The following is a 25095-nucleotide window of genomic DNA, read 5'->3' as shown; positions in this document are numbered from 1 at the left end:
AGTAGTCATTCTCACCCACTAGTTCATGTCTGGCAAAAATGTGTCCCCTTCGGGCACTGACCAGAGAACACTCCTGGACCTGTGGAAGACAAGAAGGGTACAGAAACTTCTCCCTGAGAAGAGATTATAAGCCTGGACCTGGTCTCCCTCTTGTACCCAGGATACAGACGTTGACTCCATGAGTCATAAGACCTGACCTACTGTTAAAGCTACAGGGACACAGCAAGCTGCAGGAAGCCTTTTCCAGCAGCTGCCACGTTTACCAGTGGCAGCTGGACCTGGCCTGGACCCTGCTGTCTGGCCTCTGCCTGACAGCATGTGAGTCTCTAAGTGCCTCCCATGAAGGACTTTAAGAGTGTGCATTGGGATTTACGAGACCACAGTCAGAAAGTAAAATCATTGACCAGGGTGCACCTGGTTAGTTATCCCACCCATGCTCTATCACAGTCAGTGTCAAATAGCTCCTGGGTCCTGACCTGCCGCGACCATTGCCCATCATTGGCACTTTCTTTTTCATGGTGCTATTTCTTCTTACAGCTTTGAAAATCATATTTCCTGTTCCTCTTATTGGATTATGAATTTGGTGTCATTTTGTTTATAAAATGTTACTCTTTGTTTTTTTCGATTTGGGATTTTTATTCTCTTGCATATCGACTTTATTTTTGTTTTGGTACTGTGTAAATACTTTACGCACGGCTGCAAGTTGAGCCTTTCTCCTCTGTGCTATAGCTAACAGGGAGTTGATCTCTGGGTAATTGTGACTTTGAGGGTTCACTCTGTCAAGGGATGTGATTATTACTGAGTAATTACCACACCAAAATCCTCTTTTTCTACACTCCCTCTTCCCCTATTCTTGTTACCCTGTTAAGTGAAACATTCTTCCTGTGTGGAATGATAGGTGTAATCTACAACAGCAGACTCCCTGTTTGCTGTCAGAAAGTGAGTTTCAAGGTTACATATATACTCTTGTTTACTTCACAATTTTCATCTTTCTTAAATTTGAAAGTCAGGACACACACACATATGTATGTGTGTATATATATATATATATATATATATTTTATGTTTGATGGCATGTGTAGCTGCAGATACATATGCTATGCATAGCTTCCGCCACCTAGCGTTGGGCTCGCAGTGTTAAAATGTGTTTTTCTTCTAAGAAGTCTTTTTTCGATCGGGATTGAGTGACTCCTCCTCTGCGTCATAGTGCTCATGGGCATCGACTCCTTTGTTAGATTGTTTTCCTTCCGCTGTCTGGTTCGGACATGTTTCCTCTCACTCTGAGATTTTCGATTCGGAAACTTTATATAACACTATTTGACCGTCAGTATTGTTTCTATCGCGTTTCCATCTATAGTCGAGGCGATAGTACAGTAGAAAAACAGAAAATGCCCTTTTGGGCATGCAAGCCCAACTTGGGCCTGTTTAGGCCTACCATGCTGAAGCCTGATGGATCGCACTCCATTCCGATTCTGTCCTCGATGCCACGCAAAATTTCTGTACACAGATCAGCACGTGGTATGTGGTCTCTCTCCCGACCATCGAGAAGAGGACTGTGAAGCCTGTTGATCGTTCTGGTCCAAAAAGACGATGCGTGACCGGAAACCCAAAAGACTGAAGATGGCGTCGAAAAATCCAGAGTACGTCGACACTGTAGAGGAAGATCAGGCCCAGAGTGCAGTTTCCATTCAGCACACCGACTCTGAAAAAGACTCGAAGGAAGATAGCCAGCAGCTCACCACGGGTTAGCACTACCAAAAGACCAACTAAGGCCTTGGGTGCACCACTGCCAAAGAGCCATGGTTCCCCCCGAAAGAAAATTATCGGTGACCGAACCTTCGGGTTTGGCGCTGAAAAAGGCCACACCAGTTTCGATGCTGGAGTCTATCAAATCCACCAAAAGCTTCACATCCGAGTCGAGGAGGCGTACAAAACCTTCGGAGTCGAAAGTTAAACGACCAGCTTCGGAGCCGAAACAACAGGCTGTACTTTCGGGACCGAAAAAATTGTCAGCTTGGTGCCGAAAAAATATTCGTACACAGAGGAACAAGGACGTTCGAGCTGTTTAAAGCAGAGCTCAAAGACTTTCAAAGAACAATCCTCTAAATCACCAAAACAATCAGAATATATTTCTGAAGATTCTGACATTCAGCCTATACTTGAAATCAAGACAATCAAGGATTCATATCCACAAGGAGACTGGGAGGATCATTGCTGCACCTCCTCCACAAACAAAAAGAAAGTTGGCATTTCAAGAACATCTTGATACTGCTCCACCACCAGCAAGGATTTTTAAACGGAAGGAGAAGCCATTACCCTTGCAAAATTCTCCATCACAACTTTCTTTTTCACCACCACCTGTTAGCCCACCACCAGTGCCTTCACCAACTCACTCCCACACTTATTCCTATGGTGATACAATTGATCCTTGGGATCTATATGATCCAGATCCCATACCAACAAATGACCTTGACCTCTGTCCTTCAAAACCTTCGCCATCAGAGGATACAACTGCATACACACAGGTCATCTCTAGGGCAGCTGCGTATCATGGGGTACTTATGCATAGTGTGCCATTAGAAGAGGATTTCCTTTTCAATACACTGTTCTCCAAGCATTCACGCTACCAGTGCCTACCAATGCTGCCTGGCATGATCAGGCATGCAGATGAAATATTTAAGGGACCTGTTAGGGCTAGGATTTTAACATTACGTAAAGACAAAAAATACAAGCCTGCACCTACAGATCCAGCTTACATCACGCATCAGGTACCTCAAGACTCTGTTGTTGTCCGTTTAGCCAGAAAAAGGGCTAATAGCCAATCGTCAGGGGATACCCGTCCCCCTGACAAAGAAAGCAGGAAGTTTGATGTTGCTGGCAAGAGGGTAGCTACACAGGCAGCTAACCAATGGCGCATTGCCAATTCACAAGCCTTCTTAGCAAGGTTGATGGGGTGCACTGGGACGAAATGCAGGAATTATTACACCACCTGTCAAAAGAAAATCAAAAAAGGGCTCAACAAATTGTGGAAGAAGGTCAGGCGATAAGCAACAACCAGATAAGGTCTGCTCTTGATGTTGCAGATACCGCAGCTAGGAGCGTAAATACTGCTATAACCATACATAGTCATGCATGGTTATGATCTTCTGGTTTGAAGCCAGAAATACAACAAACAGTACTAAATATGCCATTCGGCAAAAAACATTTGTTTGGTCCTGAGGTTGACACAACAATCGAGAAACTCAGGAAAGATTCAGACACTGCAAAAGCAATGGGAGCTCTATACGCAATATCTTATAGAGGCTTCTTTTGTAAACAACATTTTAGAGGAGGCTTCAAGCCCCAATCTACAGATGCTTCCACCTCCCAACCTAAAGAAGGCCAACCACAATACCAAAGAGGAGCATTTTGAGACTCTTATAGAGGCCAACACTTCAGAGGCAAATTCCAGGCCTCAAAAAGTGTCACTACCCCATCAAAACAGTGACTTCCTAAGTATACCACAACTCCACACATCTCCTGTAGGGGAGGGGGGCAGACTGCAGCAATTCCACTCCCAATGGCAAAATATAACTACAGACCAATGGGTTCTTTCAATTATCCGCAATGGTTATTGCCTAGAATTGATTTCTTCCCCTCCAAACATTCCTCCTCGTTATCACAGGCTGTCCTGAGAACACAATGTTCTGTTACAACAAGAAGTACAATCACTACTACTAAAAGAGGCAATAGAATTAGTTCCAAAATAAATCTAAACACGGAACGGGGTATACTCACTATATTACCTCATTCCCAAAAAGGACGGCACTCTCAGACCCATTCTCGATCTCAGACCAGTAAATCTATATATCCTGTAAGAACACTTTCACATGGTGACTCTGCAGGATGTCATTCCACTACTACAAAAACAAGATTACATGACTGCATTCGATCTCAAAGATGGATATTTTCATATCCCCATACATCCAGCTCACTGAAAATACCTAAGGTCTGTCATAGCGGGAAACCACTACCAATTCAAAGTTCTACCATTTGGCATTACGGCTCCAAGAGTTCACAAAATGTCTAGCGGTAGTAACAGCTTACCTAAGAAGACAACACATACATGTCTTTCCTTATCTAGACAATTGGCTAATAAAATCAAGCAATATTATACAATGTCAACAACACACTCCATTCACAATACAAACCCTACGCACATTAGGGTTAACTATCAATTACCAAAAATCTCATCTTCAACCAGCACAGGTTCAACCTTACCTAGGTGCTATTCTCAATACACAAAAAGCCTTAGCCTAGCCAAATACACAAAGGATACAAGCTTTCCAAAGCCTCATACCACAAATGCAGCCAAATCAACATTGCACGATAAGGTTTATCATGAGACGATAGGGAATGATGGCATCCCACAGAGCAATAGTACTGCATGCAAGATTAAATATGAGAACACTACAACAGTGCCTCTCACAACAATGGTCTCAAGCACAGGGTCAGTTGCAAGATCTAGTGTTGTTACACCGCCAGATGCACAAGTTCCTTCAATGGTGGAATCACAGCAATTTAATCAAGGGGCGGTCATTTCAGGACACTGTTCCTCAGACCACAATAACAACAGATGCACCAATGATAGGTTGGGGAGCTCATCTCAACAATCTTACCATACAAGAGGAATGGAACTCAAAACAGTTAACTTATCACACAAACCATTTAGAAGTATTAGCTGTGTTCCTTCCCCTAAAAACGTTTCAACCCCTTCTCAAACACAAATCTGTGTTGATAAAAACAGACAATATGACAACCGTGTATTATCTGAAGAAACAAGGGGGAATACATTCTTCTCAACTGTCCCTTCTAGCCCAAACAATTTGGAAATGGGCAATTCACAATCACATTTACTTACTAGCATAATACATCCCAGGAATACACAATCAGCTAGCGGACCTGCTAAGCAGGACACACCAACAGATACACAAATGGGAGATTCACTTTCAGGTACTTCAACAGTACTTTCAAAAGTGGGGGACATCAGAAATAGACCTATTCGTAACAAGCGAAAACCCATAATGCCAAAACTTCGCATCCAGTCTCCCACACCCTCTGTCCAGGGGCAATGCTCTATGGATCAACTGGTCAGGGATATTTGCTTTTGCTTTTCCCCCTCTCCCGCTAATTCCATTTCTGGTCAACAAACTGTGTCAAACTATTCTCACCATGATACCCATAGCCCCCACGTGGGCACAACAACTTTGGTACACAACACTCCTAGATCTGTCAGTAGGTACCTCACTGCAAACTTCCAAACAGATCAGACTTGTTAGCACAAAACAAAGGTCAAATCAGGCATCCCAATCCCAGTGCTCTCAACTTAGCAAGTTCTCAAACAAGCACGCAAACCTACAACTAGACAATGCGATGCTAGCAAGTGGAAATGTTTTGTTTATTACTGTCAATCTAAAAATATTGGCCCACTTACAGCACCAATACAAGATATTGTACCCTACCTACTTCATTTACAAAAGGCAAATTTAGCTTTCTCGTCTATTAAAATTCATCTTACTGCCATATCAGCATATTTACAAACTATACAACACATCTCTCTCTTTAGAGTTCCAGTTATTAAAGCCTTCATGGAAGGACTAAAACAGATTATTCCACCAAGAACCCAATCAGTTCCTGCTTGGAATCTAAATATTGTACTCACTAGACTAATGGGGCCACCATTTGAACCCATGCATTTGTGTGAGATTCAATTTCTAACTTGGAAAGTTACTTTCCTAGTAGCAATTACTTCATTATGAAGAGTTAGTGAAATACAGGCATTCACTCTGAAGGAACCCTTTTTCCAAGTACACAGGCATAAAGTTGTACTTAGAACTAATCCAAAATTCTTGCCTAAGGTTGTATTGCCTTTTCACTTGCCAGTCTTTGTCCCACAGCCAGATTCAACTGCTGAAAGAGCCCTTCACACTCGTGACCTTAAAAGAGCTCTAATGTATTATGTGGATAGAACAAAAGAGTTTAGAAAAACTAAACATCTTTTCGTTGCTTTTCAACAACCACATAAAGGTAATCCTAATTCTAAACAGGGATTAGCAAAATGGATTGTTAAATGTATTCAAACATGTTACATTAAGGCAAAATGACAATTTTGATAATGCCTAAAGCTCATTCCACCAGGAAAAATGGTGCTTCTATGGCATTTTTAGGAAACATACCAATGGCAGACATATGCAAAGCTGCCACATGGTCTACACTACATACATTTACAAAGCATTTGTTGTATGGATGTATTTTCAAAGCAACAGGCCAATGTTGGTCAAGCCGTCTTAAAAACATTATTTCAAACAACTTCAACTCCTACAGGCTAGCCACAGGTTCCTTGGGGAGAGCAACTGCTTTTTAGTGTAAGCATGTGTATCTGCAGCTACACATGCCACCGAACGTAAAATGTCACTTACTCAGTGTACATCTGTCCATGGCATGTAGTGCTGCAGATTCACATGCACCCTTCCACCTCCCCGGAAGCCTGTATTCTTTGCAGTTTCTTATTTGTTCATATGTATATACATTTACATTTACATGGACATCTTATTTACTTTTATAGCAAATTTACATTCTTTCACTGTATCACTCCTTCCTACGCCCTTTTGTGGGAAAACAATCTAACAAAGGAGTCAGTGCCCATGCGCACTATGACCGAGAGGAGGAGTCACTCGATCCTGTGACTCAAAAAAAGACTTATTCAAAGAAAAACAACTTGTAGCACTACGAGCCAAACAGAAGATGGCGGAAGCTATGCATGTGGATCTGCAGCACTACATGCCGCAAACAGATGTACACTGGGAAAGTGAAAATATTTATTTTAATATTATTTTTTTTTTTTTAGGAGGTTGATGAGAACCACTTTTGAGGTGGGGTTTAGTATTGAGCCGAGCCAGCCAAATTATTTTCATTGGAGCCTTAGGGAAATTGAAGGAATATGAGTTGCAAAGAAGGTGGTTATTGAGGTAGAATGCAACAAATAATTTTGTCAATTCTCCATGACACTTGGGACAACCTCTTTTTCCTGATCCCTTAACTGCTTAATCATAACTAATAGGGAGGGAGGGAAAAATACTGTATTACTGTTCGCTGGATTTGTTTTCTGTGTCAGTGTTTTAGCTTTTGTTGAGTATGACACTGTTTGGTATGCCTCAGTGCTAATTATTCCTATTATGAATGGCAAGTCTTCCCCAATTCTATACATAATGCTCCATGCTCTGAAAAATTTACTACTTGCTTTCATTAAGGACAGGAATCTTTCTTTTGGTTACTGTAGGAGGCTGGCTTAGTATATGGTGTACACCTATAGGTGAGGCACCCTGTCTGAGTCAGGCAACCCTTAATGATAGCGTTAGTGGTTCCAAATAAACAAAGCTCACATAGGGTAGCTGTGCACAGCAGTTAAGGCTTATCGGAGAGGGTGTAAAGCATTTGCAAATGCCCCAAAAGTCAGTCAGTGATGTTCACACTAGTGTTAGAAGAATAATGTATTATGTATTAAAATAAAGGCACTAAACTAACTTTGGTGTATTTCCTAACTGGAGATGTATACACACAAAAACATACTTAGAAACAGGTAAATAAAAGCATAAAATAACATGGGCCCTATGGGGGTGGGGGGGGAACCATATACTGAAAAATGGTATGAGAAAGTCACAGCTAACCAAGACTGACACCCAAGGAATTTCAGGACTGGGGAAGTACTGAAACACCAGAGGTAAGTAACTAGGTTTCCCCAGGTGCTTGTGTGCAGAGATATTACCATGGATACCATGAGTCAATCACAGTTAGAGTTTTAGTTTTTCTGGACCGTTCACAGAGGACCCTGTGGAAACCTGGTGGCACAAGGAAGGTTCAATAGTGCCCCTACCTATGGATACCCAGAGAAGTGGGATACCTATGCCAGGAAGCTCAGGTGCATAGGAGGAAGACATGTCAGAACCTCCTGCAGAAGTCAATGGGGACCTCAGCTGTCCAGCTGTTACAGTGACCCTTGGACCAGGTTGATGGAACCCCGCCGTGGATTCCTGATGAGTACCTGTGGAGAGAGGGGACAGAGTCCCCGCCACCCGGAGTCGCCCAGGGGGTGCAGGAGTGCAATGCCCACCCATCTTGTGGATACTTCACTGTAAGACGGAGATCTTGAAGATGTACCTCTAGAGTCCAGGCGATTCGGATGAATCCCAGGGGTTGTCCATGAGTTGTAATAAGCCGAATTGTAGAGGGGTCAGTGGCCAGCAGGACCACCAACAAGCTTTGGTAAATGCAGGGGACGTGTTGCAGAAGTGGGGACCAGCAAGGTCCAAGTGACTCAACCTTTACAGGTAAGTCAAGGCCAACCCTCAGCAAAAAGGAGAGCCAGCAGGAATTGATGGACACCCCAGAAGGAACCTCTGGAAGCAGGCACAGGGAGTTGCGTGGAGGCCTCAGCGGCACAAGGAAGATGGATGCCCACATTGCAGGAGCTGGAGGGAGGACGTCGATCTTGGAGTTGTGTGATGCTTAAGGCTGGGGCTTCTTGGAGCTAGGAGGCCTTTGGATTGGAGAGCCAAAACACCTTGGCAACGACAACAGGCGCTGTGTGCAGGGGTTGCGTCCAAACAGCTCCAGCCAGAAACCACAGTCTTCCCAGTTGCAAAGAAGACAGGTCACACCTCTAAAGAGCCACAGGACCACCACCTGTGTTGCAGACCCTTGAAGAGTTCATGGGACAGCAGGATCCACAAACTGGTTGTTGACGCTGGAGTGCCTGTGGATGCAGGGGAGAGACTCCTTCGCTCCAAGGGAGATTCCATCTTGCCGTCCTTAGTGCAGGTAGAGTCCTTATGACTCTGTAGGATGAACGGCTACAGAGTTGCAGAGTCATTGCAATACCCGGGGACACATTTACAGGGGGAGCCGTCCTACCAGTTGCAGACTTGTCTTGGTTCCTGGTGACGTCCAGCGGCAGAATCCGGTGTCCATGTTGCAGTAGTGTCTTGAAGAAGAATCTTGCAGACAAATCTGGGGTGCCACCCTCAGGGGAGCCCTTAAGTAACCCAGGAAGGAGGTTGGACAACTTCTGCAGTGACCCACCTATTGGGGGCAGAGGGGTCAGGGACGCTGCTCTTTGGGTCTGACCAGATGCCCCCAGGGGCCTCTGCTCATCTTATTTCCAAGATGCCAGATTCAAGTGGCCACCTGGCAGAACTCTGGGCACCTTCCTAGGGGAGGAGCTGGACAAAGGGGGGGTGGTGGTCATTCCCCTGTCCTTTTGTGTAGTTTTGTGCCAGATCGGGAGCAGGGATCTCCTGCACTGGAGTAGGCCAGTTTATGCAAGGAGGGCAACAAATGTGCCCTTCAAGGCAGTCTGGTGGCGTTCAGGAGCACGCCTTCCTTAGTCCATAGACACCTATTTCTAGTAACACCTCTCCTGTACAGGAAATCCTTTGTTATGCTGTCCTATGCTCGAGTAAAGCTCAGCAGCAGGAGGTCAGAACAGTGTCTGGGGTCAGCAGCAGCACTGGCTTGCACGCAGGCCCTGCAAGGCTGCTCAAGTAGACATGGGGGATCCTCTAAGGAACTGGTGTAGTTGTATGATTCCAAAATGTTTGATACTAAACATGACTAGGTTCGGTGAAGCCATTATGTATTTGGACAATTCGTGTTGACCAGAGTCCACTACACACCTTAAAATGGCTTCCCCACACTTAAAAAAAAAAAAAAAACTGAAAATGGGATCTGGGGATTGTAGGAGTACATCTGCTCATGTAGGGGTTCCCTCACACTTAGAAAAATGCACTCTGCCCGTGGGCTGAAGGGTCTATCCTTAGGTGTGACTTACAGGGCAAAGTGCAGTGCCCTTGATATAAGGTAAACCTTATATCTGGGGTGAAAACTGCATGCACCATTTCACACAGGCTACAACGGCAGGCCTGTAGACACATTTTGCCTTGGCTCTCTTGGGTGGCTTAGTACATGCTGCAGCCAATAGGAGTGCCCCTGGTGTATCAGTGCCCTGGGTACCTGTAGGAAGCTGGCTCAGTTTATGCCGTACACCTATGATGTGGCACCCTATACTGAATTCAGACAATCCTTTGTAATAGTGTTTTGGTGCCTAGATAACCAAAGCTCTCTAGGGGTAACTGTGGAGAGCAGCTCAGGCTTATCAGGGAGGAGTGTAAAACATTTGCAATACCGCAATAGTCAATCAGTGATTTTCACACAACAGAAAACCACACCAAATGTTACAGAAGTAAAGGATTCTTTATTATAACACTAGTACTAACCTAACTTTGTTATATCTCCACTCGAAGATATCTACACAAAACAAATATACGTAGTAAAAGCAGGAAAAACATAGAAATACATGGGACCCTATGGGAGGGCCAAACCACATACTTAAAAAATGGTGTTAGAATGGAGGTGTCCAACCAAGATAAGTGTGATAGGATCCCAGGGGCTGGGGAAGTACGGAAGTACACAAGGAACGTAGTAGAAATCTCCCTGTCGCCTGTGTGCAGAGGTGTTATCTAACCCAGTGTCCCATAGGCTAACAGGACCATTGTGGTTGAAATTTTCAGGATTCAGGACCCTTCACAGAGGAAACCAGTTGGCACAAGGAAGGTTCGATAATGCCCCCAACCAGTGGATTACCAGGAAAGTAGAGTACTACACTAGGGAGCCGGATGCATAGGGATGAAGTGATTTTGGAAACCTTCATTGGAATCAATAGGGTCCTTCGTTGCCCAGCTGCTGTCGCGACTTGTGGAGCAGGTCGGTGGAACCCAAGGGTGGATTCCGGACCAGAAGAAACTGAAAAAGAAGGTAAAAGAGTTTATACCACTCAGAGATGTCCAGGTGGTGCAGGTAGGCAATGCCCATCCTTCTTGGGTAGATGTTCATGCAGGATGGTGATGAAAGGAGTGCAACTGTAGAGTCCAGGTGATGCAGAAAGATCCTTGGAGTCGTCCACGAGTTGTCCCACGTTAGTTGACAGATTGCAAAGGGGTCAGTGGTCAGCTGAACCACCAGAAAGCCTTGGCAAAAGCAGAGAGAAGCTACAAAGAAGTTTGCAGGATTTTGTGGTCCATCAAGGTCTAAACGATTCGACCTTGGAGGGGAGTCAGGGCCGGCCCTCAGCAAACGGGAGCCAGCAGGAATTGTTGGAGCACCCACGAGGACCCACTGGCAGCAGGCACAATGAGTTGCTGGGATTCCTAGGCAGCACAACAAAGGAGGAGTCCCACGCCGCCAGAGTTGCATTGATGTAGTTGTTCTTGTAGTTGCAGAGTGCTGGAGGTGGGGCTTCTTGGAGCTCGAAGATCTTCGGGTTGAAGAGTCACCAAGCCTTGGTAACAGCAGCAGACGTGGTGCACAGGAGTTCCGTTCCATTGGCTACAGCAAGGGCCCACCATCTCCCAAGTTGGACAGAAGACAAGTTGGAGCTGGAGAGGGCCACAGAACCACCACCTGTGTTGTTGAGCTATTTGATGTCCATGTGACAGCAGGATCCACTAGCCGATCGTTGTCGTCGAGCTGTCTGCAGATGCAGAGGAGTGACTCCTTCACTCCAAGGGAGATTACTTCTTGCTTCCTGATGCAGGTAGAGTCCTTGTGACCCTGGAGGATGCACAGCCACGGATGTTGCAGAATGCTTTCAGGAGCTGGTGAAACAATGTTTCAGTAGGAGCCCTCCCACTGGATACAGTCCTGTTTCAGTTCCTAAGGTGGACCAGTATCCGTTCCGGAGGCCAGGGTGCAGAAGTGTCTTGCAGAGAGTTATTTGTCGAGTCGTGATTGATGAATCTATGCTTCCTCCCTCAGGGGAGCACTTAAGTAACCCGAAAAGGGGTTTGGACACTGTCTGCAGTGGCCCATCTGTCAGGGGGGTTCAGGGACGTCACCTAGCTGGCCTAACCAGTCAGATGCTCCCAGGGACCTTTGCCTATCTTGTTTCCAAGATGGCAGAATCAAGTGGCCACCTGGCAAAGCTCTGTGGTCCTCCCTAGGGGAGGAGCAGGACAGGGGGGTGGTCACTCCCCTGTCCTTTGTGTCGCTTCGTGCCGGAGTGGGGACCGAGGGTCCCTGTATTGGTGCAAAGCGGTTTATGCAAGGAGGGTACAAAATGTGCTCCTCAGAGCAGTCTGGTGCTGAGGCCACCCAAGCCCACAGATACCCATTTGAAAGGGAGAGGTGGTCACATATCTCTCCTACAGGAAATCCTTTGTTCTGCCTTCACCTGATCGAGTTAGGCTCATCAACAGGAGGGCAGGACAGTGTCTAGGGTCAGCAGCAGCGCAGACTGTCATGCAGTCCCTGCAACGCTGTTATAGGCAGATGTAGGGGATCCTCTAAGGAGTACATGGTATTATTCAGCTAACACTGGAATTGGTGTAGTTGCATAATTCCAACATGTTTGATACCAAACATGCTAGGTTCAGAGAAGCCATTATGTATTTGGACATCTTGTGTTGACAAGTGTCCACTACATACCTTAAGAAGGCTGCCACATACTTACAAAGCCCGGAGAATGGAGTCTGGAGTTTGTAGGGGTACTACTGCTCATGCAGGGGTACCCTCACACTCAAAACCATGCTCCCTGCCCTGGGGCTGAAGGGCCTATCATAGGGTTGACTTACAGTGTCCTAGTGCAGTGACTGCGATATAAGACCAGCCTTATATCTAAAGTGAAAAGTGCATGCACCGTTTCACGCAGGCTGCAATGGCAGTCCTGCAGACACAGTTTACATGGGCTCCCATGGATGATATAATACATGCAGCAGCCCATGGAAGACCCCTGGGGTACCAATGCACTGGGTACTTGAGTACCATTTACCAGGGACTTACAGGGGGGACCCTAGTGTGCCAATGTTGGGTGAAAGAATCACTTACCAAGTCAATTTCAGAGGAGAGAGTGCAAACGCTGGGGTCCTGGTTAGCAGAATTTCAGTGTACCACAGTCTAAACACTCTGACACCAGGCAAACAGTGGGTGTAACCATGGCAGAAATATCCTACTTAACTACAGCACCTAAGTGCCATATACTAGGGACCTACTGGGATACACCAGCAGGCCAATTATGGAGTGTAAGAAGTACTTAACGATCAAAATTAGGGGAAGAACACTGACAACTGGGGTCCTGGTTAGCAGGATTTCCAGTGTACTACAGTCAAAACACACTGACACCAGGCAGAAAGTTAGGCAGCCGTGTCAGAAAGATCTTGCTTTGTGCAAGGCTTGTTTAGTCACACCTGATGGCTTGGAATGTTGATTTTAATCTAAGCTTTTTTTAAATTCTGCTAACCTTTTTAATAAGTATATTTTCCAACAAACACAGTTAAATTACTGGTAGTTTACAATCCAGCAACTGAGTTTTTCTATTGAGTAATCTGCCTAACCGTCATATTTTTCTCCTGCTCAATGTAGGTGGACTTGAATGAGGAGGAGACCATTCTGATTATCAGGCGCCTCCACAAAGTTTTAAGACCTTTTTTGTTGAGAAGGTTAAAGAAGGAGGTAGAATCTCAACTTCCAGAAAAGGTTGGTACAAAACAGAAATTCAGAAAAGATGAACTTGTGCTGTTTACTGCTTCTTATCTTTCTGTTACATAATAGTTGTCAGTAGATTCTACTTGGATGTTTTCAACAATGAAATTAAATTATGTTGCTTCTAGTTAGTTTGCTAGTTGTTTCATCTCTTGTTGGCAAGTCCTGTCGTTCTCCTCAAACCCTTGATTTTTGTTGAAACTGTCTTATGTTTTATGTGAATGACTATTATCAGATCATCTATGAAGTCATCGTTGCTTCATTGCCCTATTGCAAATTGCACCATAGTCAATGTAAAGTCGGTGTTTTTTTAGAAATAAATTGGCAGTTCTGTTTAAGGTTTAAGTGTATTTAACTGATAGATTTGCTAATTGGAGGAGCTCATCTTATGGGAACATGTCATCCCTTACTCCAGCATCAGAGGGGAAGTGTTTAGGGGCAAAAACAGACATGTATTTATGGGACAATACCATCATGCAGACCTTTACTAGTTACAGAAAGTCAGTGAGTATTCTTTTTTATGTAGAAATAACTTGTAAGCCAATAGACAAAGTTACAAGGAGAGGAACAAGCGGCTGTGTCTTTAAGAGGCGGTGCATTTCACTAAAACAATGAACCAGGACAACATAAGAGAAAACCACGTTGTTTAGAGGCCTTTTAGATCTAGCTTGACAGCCCAGGCCTTACTTACCTTTTGTGATCCACAGAAGAGGAGCTTTCAGGCGCACTACAGAGGGGCTTTGGCTCATCCCATATGTTGATTCCATTGAGTACAGCATGCGATTGGCCAGAAGTGCTTTTGCTGCAAGTGTGCGGGATCAGCACTTTTTGCCTTGTGGCAAGTTTTATGCTTAATACAGCAGGGCTGAATTGGTTATTTTGACAAGCTGATGATCTGTGGATTATGAAATGTCTCACAAAGGCAGCAAACCTTAAATGTTTGTTGTGAAATTCATATGTTAAAACCAATAAGCATGTAAGAGTGGGTTGTTCTTACTCCATCCTAAAGCCTGTAGAGCAGCATATAGGGTTTTGGTGTTAGTTACTCCTTTGGGAAAAAAACGGGATTAGTGGATTTACATTGTGATAATGCACGTGAGAGCCGCTTAGGAGGGTTTGTATTTTGCATTGCCAAACGGGAAAGCTTATGCTGAATACAGTCAGCCTTAGATGGTTATGGTGATAACCCAATGACAGACTATCAGCCTCATCGGTTCACTGTAAAATGTTATGTCTGTTATTGGTCTGATATGTTTATTATGAAAAGTTATGAAAGAGGCAGTGGGCCTGGCTTATTGTGGAAAGCAGATCTTTAAGGGTGGCTTCATGTTTTTTGTAAAGCATGTAGACAAATAGTTTGTTACATGGATTCTCACAGATTATTGTAATTTATGTCCTCTGACAATCCCTTGGTATAGCAAATGTGCACTGTTCCTTGTTAACCTTAGTAACTTTTTATATATAACTTTGTATAATATTCTGCAAACTGCAATTTAGTACATCATTCTAATGTTATGATTGTATGCTTGGTGTTTGCTGTGTGGAAAAGCCTCTACTCAGTATAACACAACTGAATTCTTCATGGCGGGCAACCAATTTTAATGATTAATAGAGAACATATGCCAGATGCCAGGTGAATTGTTAGTACCCTGAGGTAAAGCTAGTATATAGGTACTTTGTTATAAGGAATCACTAACCTAGTGGCAAGGGTTTTGGTGTTAATTACCCCTTTTAGCAGACCATGTTTATAGAACATTTTAACTGTGCTAATCCTTGCTAAACCCTCGTAGGAGAGCTTGGCAAGTTTTACAATCTGCTAGGCTATTTAATTTACAAACATTAATTAAACAAGCACTGGCAAAACCAGTACGTTTAGCGTTGGTAAGCTGGTGCAACAATTATTTTTTATTTTTGTTGCAAGCACATACCACAAAAATAAACATAATAAAAAGGCAGACAGGTTTACTTAGAACAGTTATTGAACCCCTTTTTAGTTTCGATTCATATCACAGGAAATATTATTGTCATAGAAAAGGGGGTAATGGCTTTGAATTACTCTACTATGCAGACGTAGGTTAAATACACAAGGATGACAAAAAATAAAAAAGAATAGAAAGAAAAAAACTTTGGCAAAGTGAAGTATTAAAGCACCCCCGTGACACAGGAGTGCATTTTTTTAAGCCGATGTGCACATGTGATTATACAAAATGCTATCACTTGCAGTACAAGAGAACAAATAGGAGAGTGGGCTGATGTATTATGACATGCTATGTGCAGAATGGACTAATCCAAAACGCCTCAGTATATGTGGATCAAAGTAGCTGTTTCTGCATGGTTAGCTTGGATTTTCTGCCTTTTATGGATCCTTTTTTTTGCTGCCATTAGAACTCTACACTGCAACACTGGTGTTAAGGGACAAAGTGCCTGTGCTCTACACCTAAAATGCTGATGTTAAAATTGGTTTCAAGGTATTGATTTATTTACCTTTTTTATAAGGCCATGGAGGATCTTGCAGAAATTACATTGGTGGCACTGGAGCAATATGCCATATGTGGGTTTCAGTGTGTACTTACAACACCCACGTATATGAAACAATATATAAAGCTGCCAGGCTGGGCTGTGGAGTAACTGAATATCTAAAAGCAGTCTTCATATACAAATTAAGCTAGCTTCTTCGTAAACAGTTCTAGGGATAATTAAAACTCTTAATTTATATCTTTGCTTGGCAAAATGCTAACAAAATAAGTCCGTTGTTTTCTACTCAGTCTTTAAAATCTAATTTGCATGGTGAAAATAGATTTTTGATAACTTTAGTGGAAATGTAATCTAATACAAAATTTACTGTTTAGTTCCCTAGCCAAAACTGTCTTGAATATATTTCCACTACTTATCTCACGTCCAGAGGCCCAACACCCACTCTTGAAAAAAAAAAAAAACAGAAAGGGTGTTTAACAAATAGTGATGCGAAAAAAAGTGCCAAGAGTGTAAATGTGCCAAAGCTTGGTAATAAAAAAAGTAATGTAGTACTTGAGTATATGGACAGTAAAAATAGAGGCTGTTATCTTGACAAATTAATGGTAAAAAATGATTAACGGCGACAAAAAAATACTGTGCGTGTGATGTTATAGTCAGTTTATCCACACTTAAACTCAATCAAATCAGACAGTTCTAGTAAAGTGGAAGTACCTGAATTGTCTGATAGCCTTGTGGTCAAGGCTTCTTCTACCAAACACAGTTCTGACATCTTCCTTGCTTTGCCACTGGATATGAGTTCTGATAAAATCTAGACTGTGGGATCTTCTCCTCGGAGAGCCCTGCAGTCTTCCAGGGTAACTTGCCTTCTTTCCCATTGTTCAGTCTGCGTGGTAGATTGCACAGCTGATCATTCGCCATTCATCATTTCACAAAGGTTGTGAGAAAATAGCAAGATGCAGCAAAACAAATGTTCTGTTCTGGTCTAGACATAGTGGAGTCAGTGGTTCGATCGATAGACTCTATCACTGCCATACACCACCATCTCTTAATGCCTCCTACTGCAATTTTAGGTGATGCCTTGGTGACCCAGGTGGAGATACCCTTTGACGGCGGAAAGGCTGACTAATAACTGGAATGCTTTATATAAGGACATGCCACGGCCCAGTCTTTAAGCCTTTCTTCCCTAGCACATCAATTTCATCAGAAGTACTGCAGATTAAGAGTGCATACTGTTTTAGAGGTGTCAGTCTTTTGAGCTTGTGCTGTAGCCCACCTTCTTCTCCTGGCAGTATAGATTGTGTTGCGGATGCAGATGCTGTAGAGGACTGCAGCAGCTTTGTATCTCCTCTTCTTCTGTTGCACTCCCAGTTAAACTAGTTTAGTCTATCTTTGAAGGAGCACGTGGAGTCTGTGAGGGTCAGATGTCCTGCCATGCCAATAATGGCATTCTATTACTATGGCCCACTTGGTGGTCCAAATTTTTTAACGAGGCTATGCCCTCCTCTTTCAGGACTTGCCTCCCCCATCTGTCTTACTCCCTCAGTCACTATTCAGTACCATATTTAGTATCAAAGTATCTTTTGTGATGGAACTCCACTCCTCCAGGTAATTAGAAATGCTCCCCCCTCCCCCAAAACCGGGGTGTGTAGTGGAAGAAGGGGCAGTAGAGGCTAATTATATTGTTCCTACAGAAGGTTTTCATTCCAGAACTGATTGTTGACCTTCTTTCCCTTTCAGCTGTTGCCTTAGTTATTGTTGGAAAGCTCTTTGCTTCTGCTGGTGATGTTTGGGCCACTGAAGGTGTTGAATCCTCAGAGGATAATAACTGCGTTCATAAGGTCATTAGGAATGTTTCTTTTGCTTCTTACGTTTCTTTAAACCAGCAGCTTTTCGGGTCTCCATGTCAGTTTACATCTGAGTCATCTCATCATCTATATGACTTCCAAATAAAGTCATACCACAGAATAGTAGATAGATAATTCTCTGCTGATATTCCTGTTTGAGAGCTGTCAATTGAGGCTAAGAGTGTTGTCTTAAGGCTTATCCATGGCAGTGACCATGTGCCACTAATAAAGATGAGTCCACAGTAGCAGTAGTTAATAGACTCCTTCTGATAGAAGCTTCTAGTTGTAAATTCCTTACCTTAGAATTTTCCCCTAGGCGTCAGACTGGATCCAGAGATTTTTTTCTTTGAGCAATATCCTTGCACGCCAGTAGGTGACAACGGTCGACTCCGCGGGAGTCGTTGGCATCGTAGTCACCATGATGACATCGGGAGTAGTACATAAACACTGCCTCAGTGCAGTGACGTCAGTTCTTTTTTTTCCGTGCCACACGCTCATCCGGAGAGAGCTACCCTTGGTCAATTTTTGACTTACTTTTGTTGACTTTTTGTGAGTTTTTGGTGCGTTGAGGGATATCCCCAAAGACCGGCTTCAAACTGTGCGAGGACTGCCACTGCATGATGTCGGTGACGGATCCACATCAGGTCTGTTTGTGGTGCCTGGAGCACGACCTTGACCCGAAGTCGTGCTCCGAATGTCGGGCCATGCACCCGCAGTCCCTCAAGCTTATGGGGGCCTGGTGCTCAACTCCACTTAGGACCCAGTCTCGAGACCAGTTGCGGTGCCACCAACACTCGTCTTCTTCGAAGTCTTTGAGACAAGGTAAGAAGAAGAAGAAGTTGAAGAGATCCCATCATCCTTCGACTTCACCCCATCCCTCGGCTGATGCGATGCGGGAGTAGCGTCAACAATCGATGCCTCAGTCTCCGGAGCCTGCTACTAGGTCCGTACCTGGCATCCACGTGTTACCGGGAGCCGGGGTGACCCCAGCCCAATTAAAGGAGTTGTATGAGGCCATGCGCCTCATTTTTGGGCAGCCCGACCCCACTACAGTGCCTTCGGGCCCAAGGGGTTCGGTCAGGGAGCCTTTGGGTTCTGCGCCGGGGGCTCCGGCCAACGAAGTCCCCTTCGGATCCACTTTCTGATCGGTGCTGGTTGTACCATCAAGAACTTCCCCGGCGTCGGTTTGATTGCCAACAGTCCCGATGTCGGTGGTGGCCATCATCGACGTGGACCAGATCCTAATCCCCGAAGACTCGGAGTCAAACTGCCTCCTTCTTCGATGAGGTCAATTCACCCCAGGTAGGATTCTGACCCTTATTCTTACCGGTTTGAATTCGGGGAGAATTGGAGGGGTCCCTGGATCCTTATGAATACCAGGATGACCGTAACTTGGACTGGGCACAGGAGTTGGGCAGGGTCAGTGGCCTCGACGCTTCTCCAGCTGTGGCATGCTGTCTCCTCCTACCGTGGCTACGGCGGAGGGAGCAACTTATTCCATGGTGGCCAGTAGGGCGGCTGAGGTCCTTGGCCTTGAGCTGCCTACTGGTCAGGTCTAATCTCCTGACGGAGGAGCTTCAACCAGGGGCTTCCAGCCCTGATCCTCTTCTTCCATTCAATTAAGCCCTCACCGATGTCCTTTTGGGTACTTGGTCCGGGCCCAACACAGTGGCTTCTGTGAACAGGACAATCGCACTACCCTACATTCCTGTCCAAACACCCCTCGCCTGAGAGCCTTCTTATCCAGGCATCCTCATCTTCTGGTGAATTCCTTTCCGTACCCCCGGATAGGGAATCAAAAAGGCTGGAACAATTTGTAAAGATGATGTTTTTTTCCTCCAGTCTAGCGGTGCGGTCAGTTAACATGCATACCTTTTGGGCCGCTGTACTCACTCTTTGCTGGATACGGTTGTACAAGTTCTGCCGCAGGTACTGGAGGAGGCCCGTGCTATTGTCTCCCAACCTGTCACCGATGGGAGAGATGCAGCAAAGTTCACTATCCAATGTGGGCTGGACACGACTGACTCTCTAGGTAGATCGGTTGCGACGACTGGCACTGAGGCGCCACGCTTGGTTACGAACATCTGGTTTCTCAGGGGCTCTCCAACAGAACTTTATGGAAATGCCCTTTGATGGCTCCCGTCTCTTTGGCGACAAGGCGGACTCGGCTTTGGAGAAGTTCAAGGACTCCCGGGCTACGGCTCAGTCCCTCGGACTTTCCACTGCCCCTTGTCCCCAAATAGTCTATCTTTGACCCCTTTCGTGGCAACAGAAGGGGCTCCCTGCCACGTCTCTTTTCCAGCCACCGTGCCACCCATCAGGTTCAGGCGCTGCATGGCAGGGGATGCGGATCCCACGTGGTCGTGTGACAGGGATCCAGAGGTCTTCCCAGTCGACCCCTGCCCCTCCTGCAGCCTCCAAACCCTCCTAGTCCGTCCCCTCACTATAGTCCAGTTGGCAACGGGATTTGCCAACACCCGCCCCACTGGGAATCCATCACTATGGATAGGTAGGCTTTGCAGATTGTTCGAAGGGCATACCGCCTCCCCTTCAATTCTGCCCCACCAGCCATGCCTCAGTCAGTCAGCCGTCTACCAGAGGATCATGTGGCACTTCACTGCCAGGAAGTAGTGGCTCTCTATGGCCCCCTTCGCCAAGAGTGTGTCCCTTTTCCAGTAGGTCGTGGTTGTTACTCCCGCTACTTTCTGGTGCCCAAAACGACAATCCTCGACCTTCGGGAACTCAATTACTTCCTCAAGAAGGAGAAATTCAGAATGCTGACCCTGGATCAGGTCCTGTCTGCTTTGGACCCAGAAGACTGGATGGTAGCATTGGACTTGTAGGATGCTTATTTCCATATTTGCATCCTGCCTGCCCACAGACATAATCTACGATTTGTGGTAGGTCCACTTGGGTGTTCACGAAAGTTCACGAAAATTATGGCGGTGGTTGCAGCTCATCTGCGCAAGTTGGGAGTTTCAGTCTTCCCCTACCTCGACAACTGGCTGTTGAAGGCGGGCTCGCCCCAGAAAGTCATCTACCACCCTCGGACTACGGCAAACTTCCTGCCCACACTGGGGTTCACTATAAACGTGCAGAAGTCACACCTGACTCCCTCTCAGACGTTCCCTTTCATCTGAGCTGTTCTGGACACAGTACAGTTTTGGGTTTATCCTACCGAAAAGCGAGTCCAGGATATTCAGGCTATGATTCCGATCCTTCAGCCACCATCTTGGATTTCGGTGAGACTGACTCTGAGGCTGCTGGGCCTCATGGCCTCCAGCATCCTGCTAGTGACACATGCCAGATGGCACATGCGGGCTCTACAGTGGGACTTGAAGTTCCAGTGGGCAGAGCATCAGGGAAATCTCTCCGACATGGTCCATATCTCGGATCTGTGAAAGGCCTGCAGTGGTGGCTCTTGAATCCTCATTTGGTCAACGGCATATCCCTCTCTCTTCCCCAGCTAGATCTATCCATAATGATAGACGCGTCACTTCTGGGTGGGGCGGCCACATGGGAGAGGCGGAGATCAGAGGCCTCTGGTTTCTGGCGGAGTCTGGGCTCCATATCAATCTTTTGGCACTCCAGATGATCAGGCTTTTGTTGAAAGCATGTCTTCCCTCTCTATAAGGGAAAGTAGTGCAAGTGTCCACGGACAACACTACCGCCATGTGGTACTGCAACAAACAGGGCAGAGTAGGGTCCTGGACCCTTTGTCAGGAAGCGCCATGCCTCTGCACATGACTGACACATCAGGACATCACCCTGGTGGTTCACCATCTGGCAGGCTCTCTGAACTCAGCCGAATGGCGTCTCCATCCGGAGGTGGCGCAAGGTCTCTTTCAGCAGTGGGGAGAGCCCTGGTTAGATCTGTTCGCCTCTGCAGCGAAGGCACAATGTCAGCTGTTTTGCACCTTGGAGTTTCCAAGGTGACACTTGCGTGGAGACGCTTTTCATCTCAAGTGCAACTCTGGCCGCCTTTCCGCCAATTCCACTTCTGTCCAGAGTTCTCAAGAAGATCAGAAACGACCGGGCCCAAGTCATCTTGGTGGCTCTGGACTGGGCACAGAGAGTGTGGTATCCAGAGCCATTGAGCATGGCCACCGATCCTCCACTCAGACTGCCCCTTCGGGAGGATCTTCTGTCGCAGCAGCAGTGGACGGTTCTCCACCCGAACCTATCCAGTCTCCTCCTTCATGCGTAGTGATTGAGCGGCGGCAGTTGATGGCTTTTGACCTTCCACCCGAAGTCTGTGATGTTATCTTGGCAGCCAGGCATCCCTCCACCAAAACGGTATACGCCTGTCGCTGGCATAAATTTGTTGCATGGTGTACCAACAAATCTGTTAATCCCCTCTCTGTTCCTCTTTCTGAGATTCTTTTGTTCATTCTCTCTTTAGCCCAGCAGGGCTCTGCTTCGGGCACTCTGTAGGAAGCTGGCTTTGTATATACTATATCAAAATGAGATATAGTGTGCACAGAGTCCAGGGGTTCCCCAAGAGGCTTGACACAGGCAATCATAGATAATACTAATGCTCTATTTGTGGTAGCATGGCCGAGCAGTTAGGCTTATCAGGTAGTGTTAAACACTTGTTGTACACAAATAAGCATAAGTGAAAACACACACTCAATGACTTAACTCCGGACAAATATGTTTTTTTAATAGAAAAAATGTTCTTTCTTAATTTATTTCTAGAACCACAAGATTCATTTAGCAGGTAAGTACATGAAATTAAAGGTGCGTTGCATAGTAATACTTAGGACTTTGAATATAATCAATAATGTATACACTTTTTTTCCTAAAGTAGCATTTTGCCAAATGGCAAAAAGCTATTTTAAAAGTGGACACTGTAATTTTCAACAGTTCCTGCGGGAGGTAAGTAAAGTACAGTTTTTGAGGTAAGTGAAGTATAGTTTTTGAGGTAACAGACTTACGGGTTCAGTCTCTGGGGCATAGGTAGCCCACCGTTGGGGGTTCAAGATAACCCCAAACACCCAGCACCAGCAAAACAGGGCCGGTCGTGCCAAAATAACATGTGCCCTTATGGAGACAGGGGTACTCCGGTTCCAGTCTGCTTGCAGGGGGTTTTAGAGGAGCACTGGAGGGGCCCCAGGTAGGCACATAAACCACACCCTCTGCAGCACAGGGCGGGCCGGGTGCAGTGTGCAAACAGGGCGTCGTGTTCCCAGTGGAACTCTATGGAGGGACCCGGGGGTCACTTAGGTGCTGCAGGCAAGTCACAGGGGGCTTGTAGGGCAAGCTACCGACTGGGCAGGGAGGAGGGCCCCCTGCTGGTCACTGCTGCACCAGTGGTCGGTTTCTCTCAAGTCTGGGGGCTGCGGGTGCAGTGCTTCTCCAGGCGTTTGATATCTTCGTCCTGGGCAATCACGGTCAGGGGGTCCTCCGGATTCTCTCTGCAGGCGTTGTTGCCCAGGGTGGGCAATTGGTCGGAATCGCCTGGGGTTTCTCTATGGTTAGTTGGTTCCTCTGGACACAGGCCAGGGGTGTCTGGTCCAGAGTAGTTATGACTCACGCTTCTGGTGTGAGGTGGGAGTCTCTTTAAAGATAGTTTCTTTGTCTTCTTTTTGGACAGGTCCGCTGTCCACGGGAGGTTCTTGGTCCTCTGTGATGCAGGCAGTCCCCTGGAGGCTTTTCAGGGGTTGCTGGTTCTGTAGAATAATACGTTGCTTCTTCTTTTGCAGCTTTTTGAAGCATGAGATGGGCCGGTAGGGCTGGGGCTGAGTCAGTTGTTGTCTCCTTCTCTTCTCTGCGGGGTTTTCAGCTCAGCAGTCCTTCTTCTTTCTTGAGGTAGTCAGGAATCTGAAGAGCTGGTTTCAGGGTGGTCCCTAAATGCTAAATTTAGGGGTGTGTTAGGGTCAGGGGCCAGTAGCCAATGTCTACACCCTCCTTGTGCCCACTCCCTCTGGGGAGAGCGGAACATCCCTATCCCTATTGGTCCTAATACTCCAAAGCAAAAAGGAGGATTTCTCAAAGAGGGGGTCACTTCAGCTTTGGACACCTTAAGGGTGGCCCTGGCTGAGGGGGTGACGCCTCCTTGTTTTTCTCATTATCCCTCTGGACTTGCTGCCAAAAGTAGGGGGCGGGCATCTCCCCTGGCTGGAGTGCCCTGGGGCACTGTAACACCAGGCCTGAGCCTTTGAGGCTCACACTATGTGTTACAGTTACTGCAGGGGGAAGCGTGAAGCACCTCCACCCAGGAAAGGCTTTGTTTCTGACCACAAGTGTGCACAAAGGCACTCACTCCATGTGGTTAGAAACTCGTCTGGAAGTGGCAGGCTGGCATAGACCGGTCAGCCTTACACTAGCAGTTAGGCTAACATACAGGGAGCATCTCTAAAATGACCTCTGTGTGCATTTTTCAATAAGTCCCACACTGGCATCAGTGTGGGTTTATTGTGCTGAGAAGTTTGATACTAAACTTCAATCAATCAATTTGTAAAGCGCGCCACATACCCCTGAGGGTTTCAAGGCGCGGGGGTGGGGGGTGGGGGTGCTGCTACTGCTCGAAGAGCCAAGTCCTGAGGAGTTTTCTGAAGGAAAGAAGGTCGCGTTTGACAAACTCCCAGACCATATACTCTTTATGGCTACCCTGCACTTACAATGTCTAAGCTAAGAATTGATTTAGACACTGTAGGGGCATTTGCTCATGCAGCTGTGCCCCCAGCTCTGGTATAGTGCACCTTACCTTAGGGCTGTAAGGCCTGCTAGAGGGGTGACTTACCTATGCTACAGGTAGTGGTTTAGGGGCAGGGCACCCTGAGGGGAGTGCCATGTCGACGTAGTCTTTTCTCCCCACAAGCCCACACTAGCTGCCAGGCAGTGTGCATGTGCTGAGTGAGGGGTCCCCAAGGTGGCATAATACATGCCACAGCCCATAGAGATTTTACAAGGTACTTATCTGTGTTACAGGGCTGTGCCAGTTGTGGAAACAAAGGTACAGTTTTAGGGAAAGAACACTGGTGCTGGGGTCTGGTTAGCAGGGTCCCGCACACTTTCAGTTAAAGTTGGTGTCAACACTAGGAAAAAAAGTGCGAGGTAACCATGCAAACAGTCGCATTTTTCTACTCATCCTTAATGGTTATTTATCAGCTATTTCAGCCTTTCTTAGGTTGCCTAATCAGCCTTCACTCTTAGTGCTCCTTTTGTTAGTCTATCCCTTACGGGTCTCGCCCATTTGTTTACT

General features: G+C 46.0%; 1 protein-coding gene across 5 annotated transcripts in view; it reads left to right on the top strand.

Annotated features, from left to right (window-relative positions):
- SMARCA2 (SWI/SNF related BAF chromatin remodeling complex subunit ATPase 2) overlaps positions 1-25095 on the top strand; it is a 1363970-nt gene that overhangs the window by 579115 nt on the left and 759760 nt on the right. For all 5 annotated transcript variants that reach the window (XM_069228509.1, XM_069228519.1, XM_069228497.1 and 2 more), the window contains one exon: positions 13450-13563. In XM_069228509.1, the coding sequence (XP_069084610.1) occupies positions 13450-13563 (114 nt within the window). The remainder of the gene's footprint in view (positions 1-13449; positions 13564-25095) is intronic.

Source organism: Pleurodeles waltl, chromosome 1_1 (assembly GCF_031143425.1).
Source record: "Pleurodeles waltl isolate 20211129_DDA chromosome 1_1, aPleWal1.hap1.20221129, whole genome shotgun sequence".
In the NCBI taxonomy this organism is placed as follows: domain Eukaryota; kingdom Metazoa; phylum Chordata; class Amphibia; order Caudata; family Salamandridae; genus Pleurodeles; species Pleurodeles waltl.
This window is presented reverse-complemented; position numbering and strand designations above follow the sequence as displayed.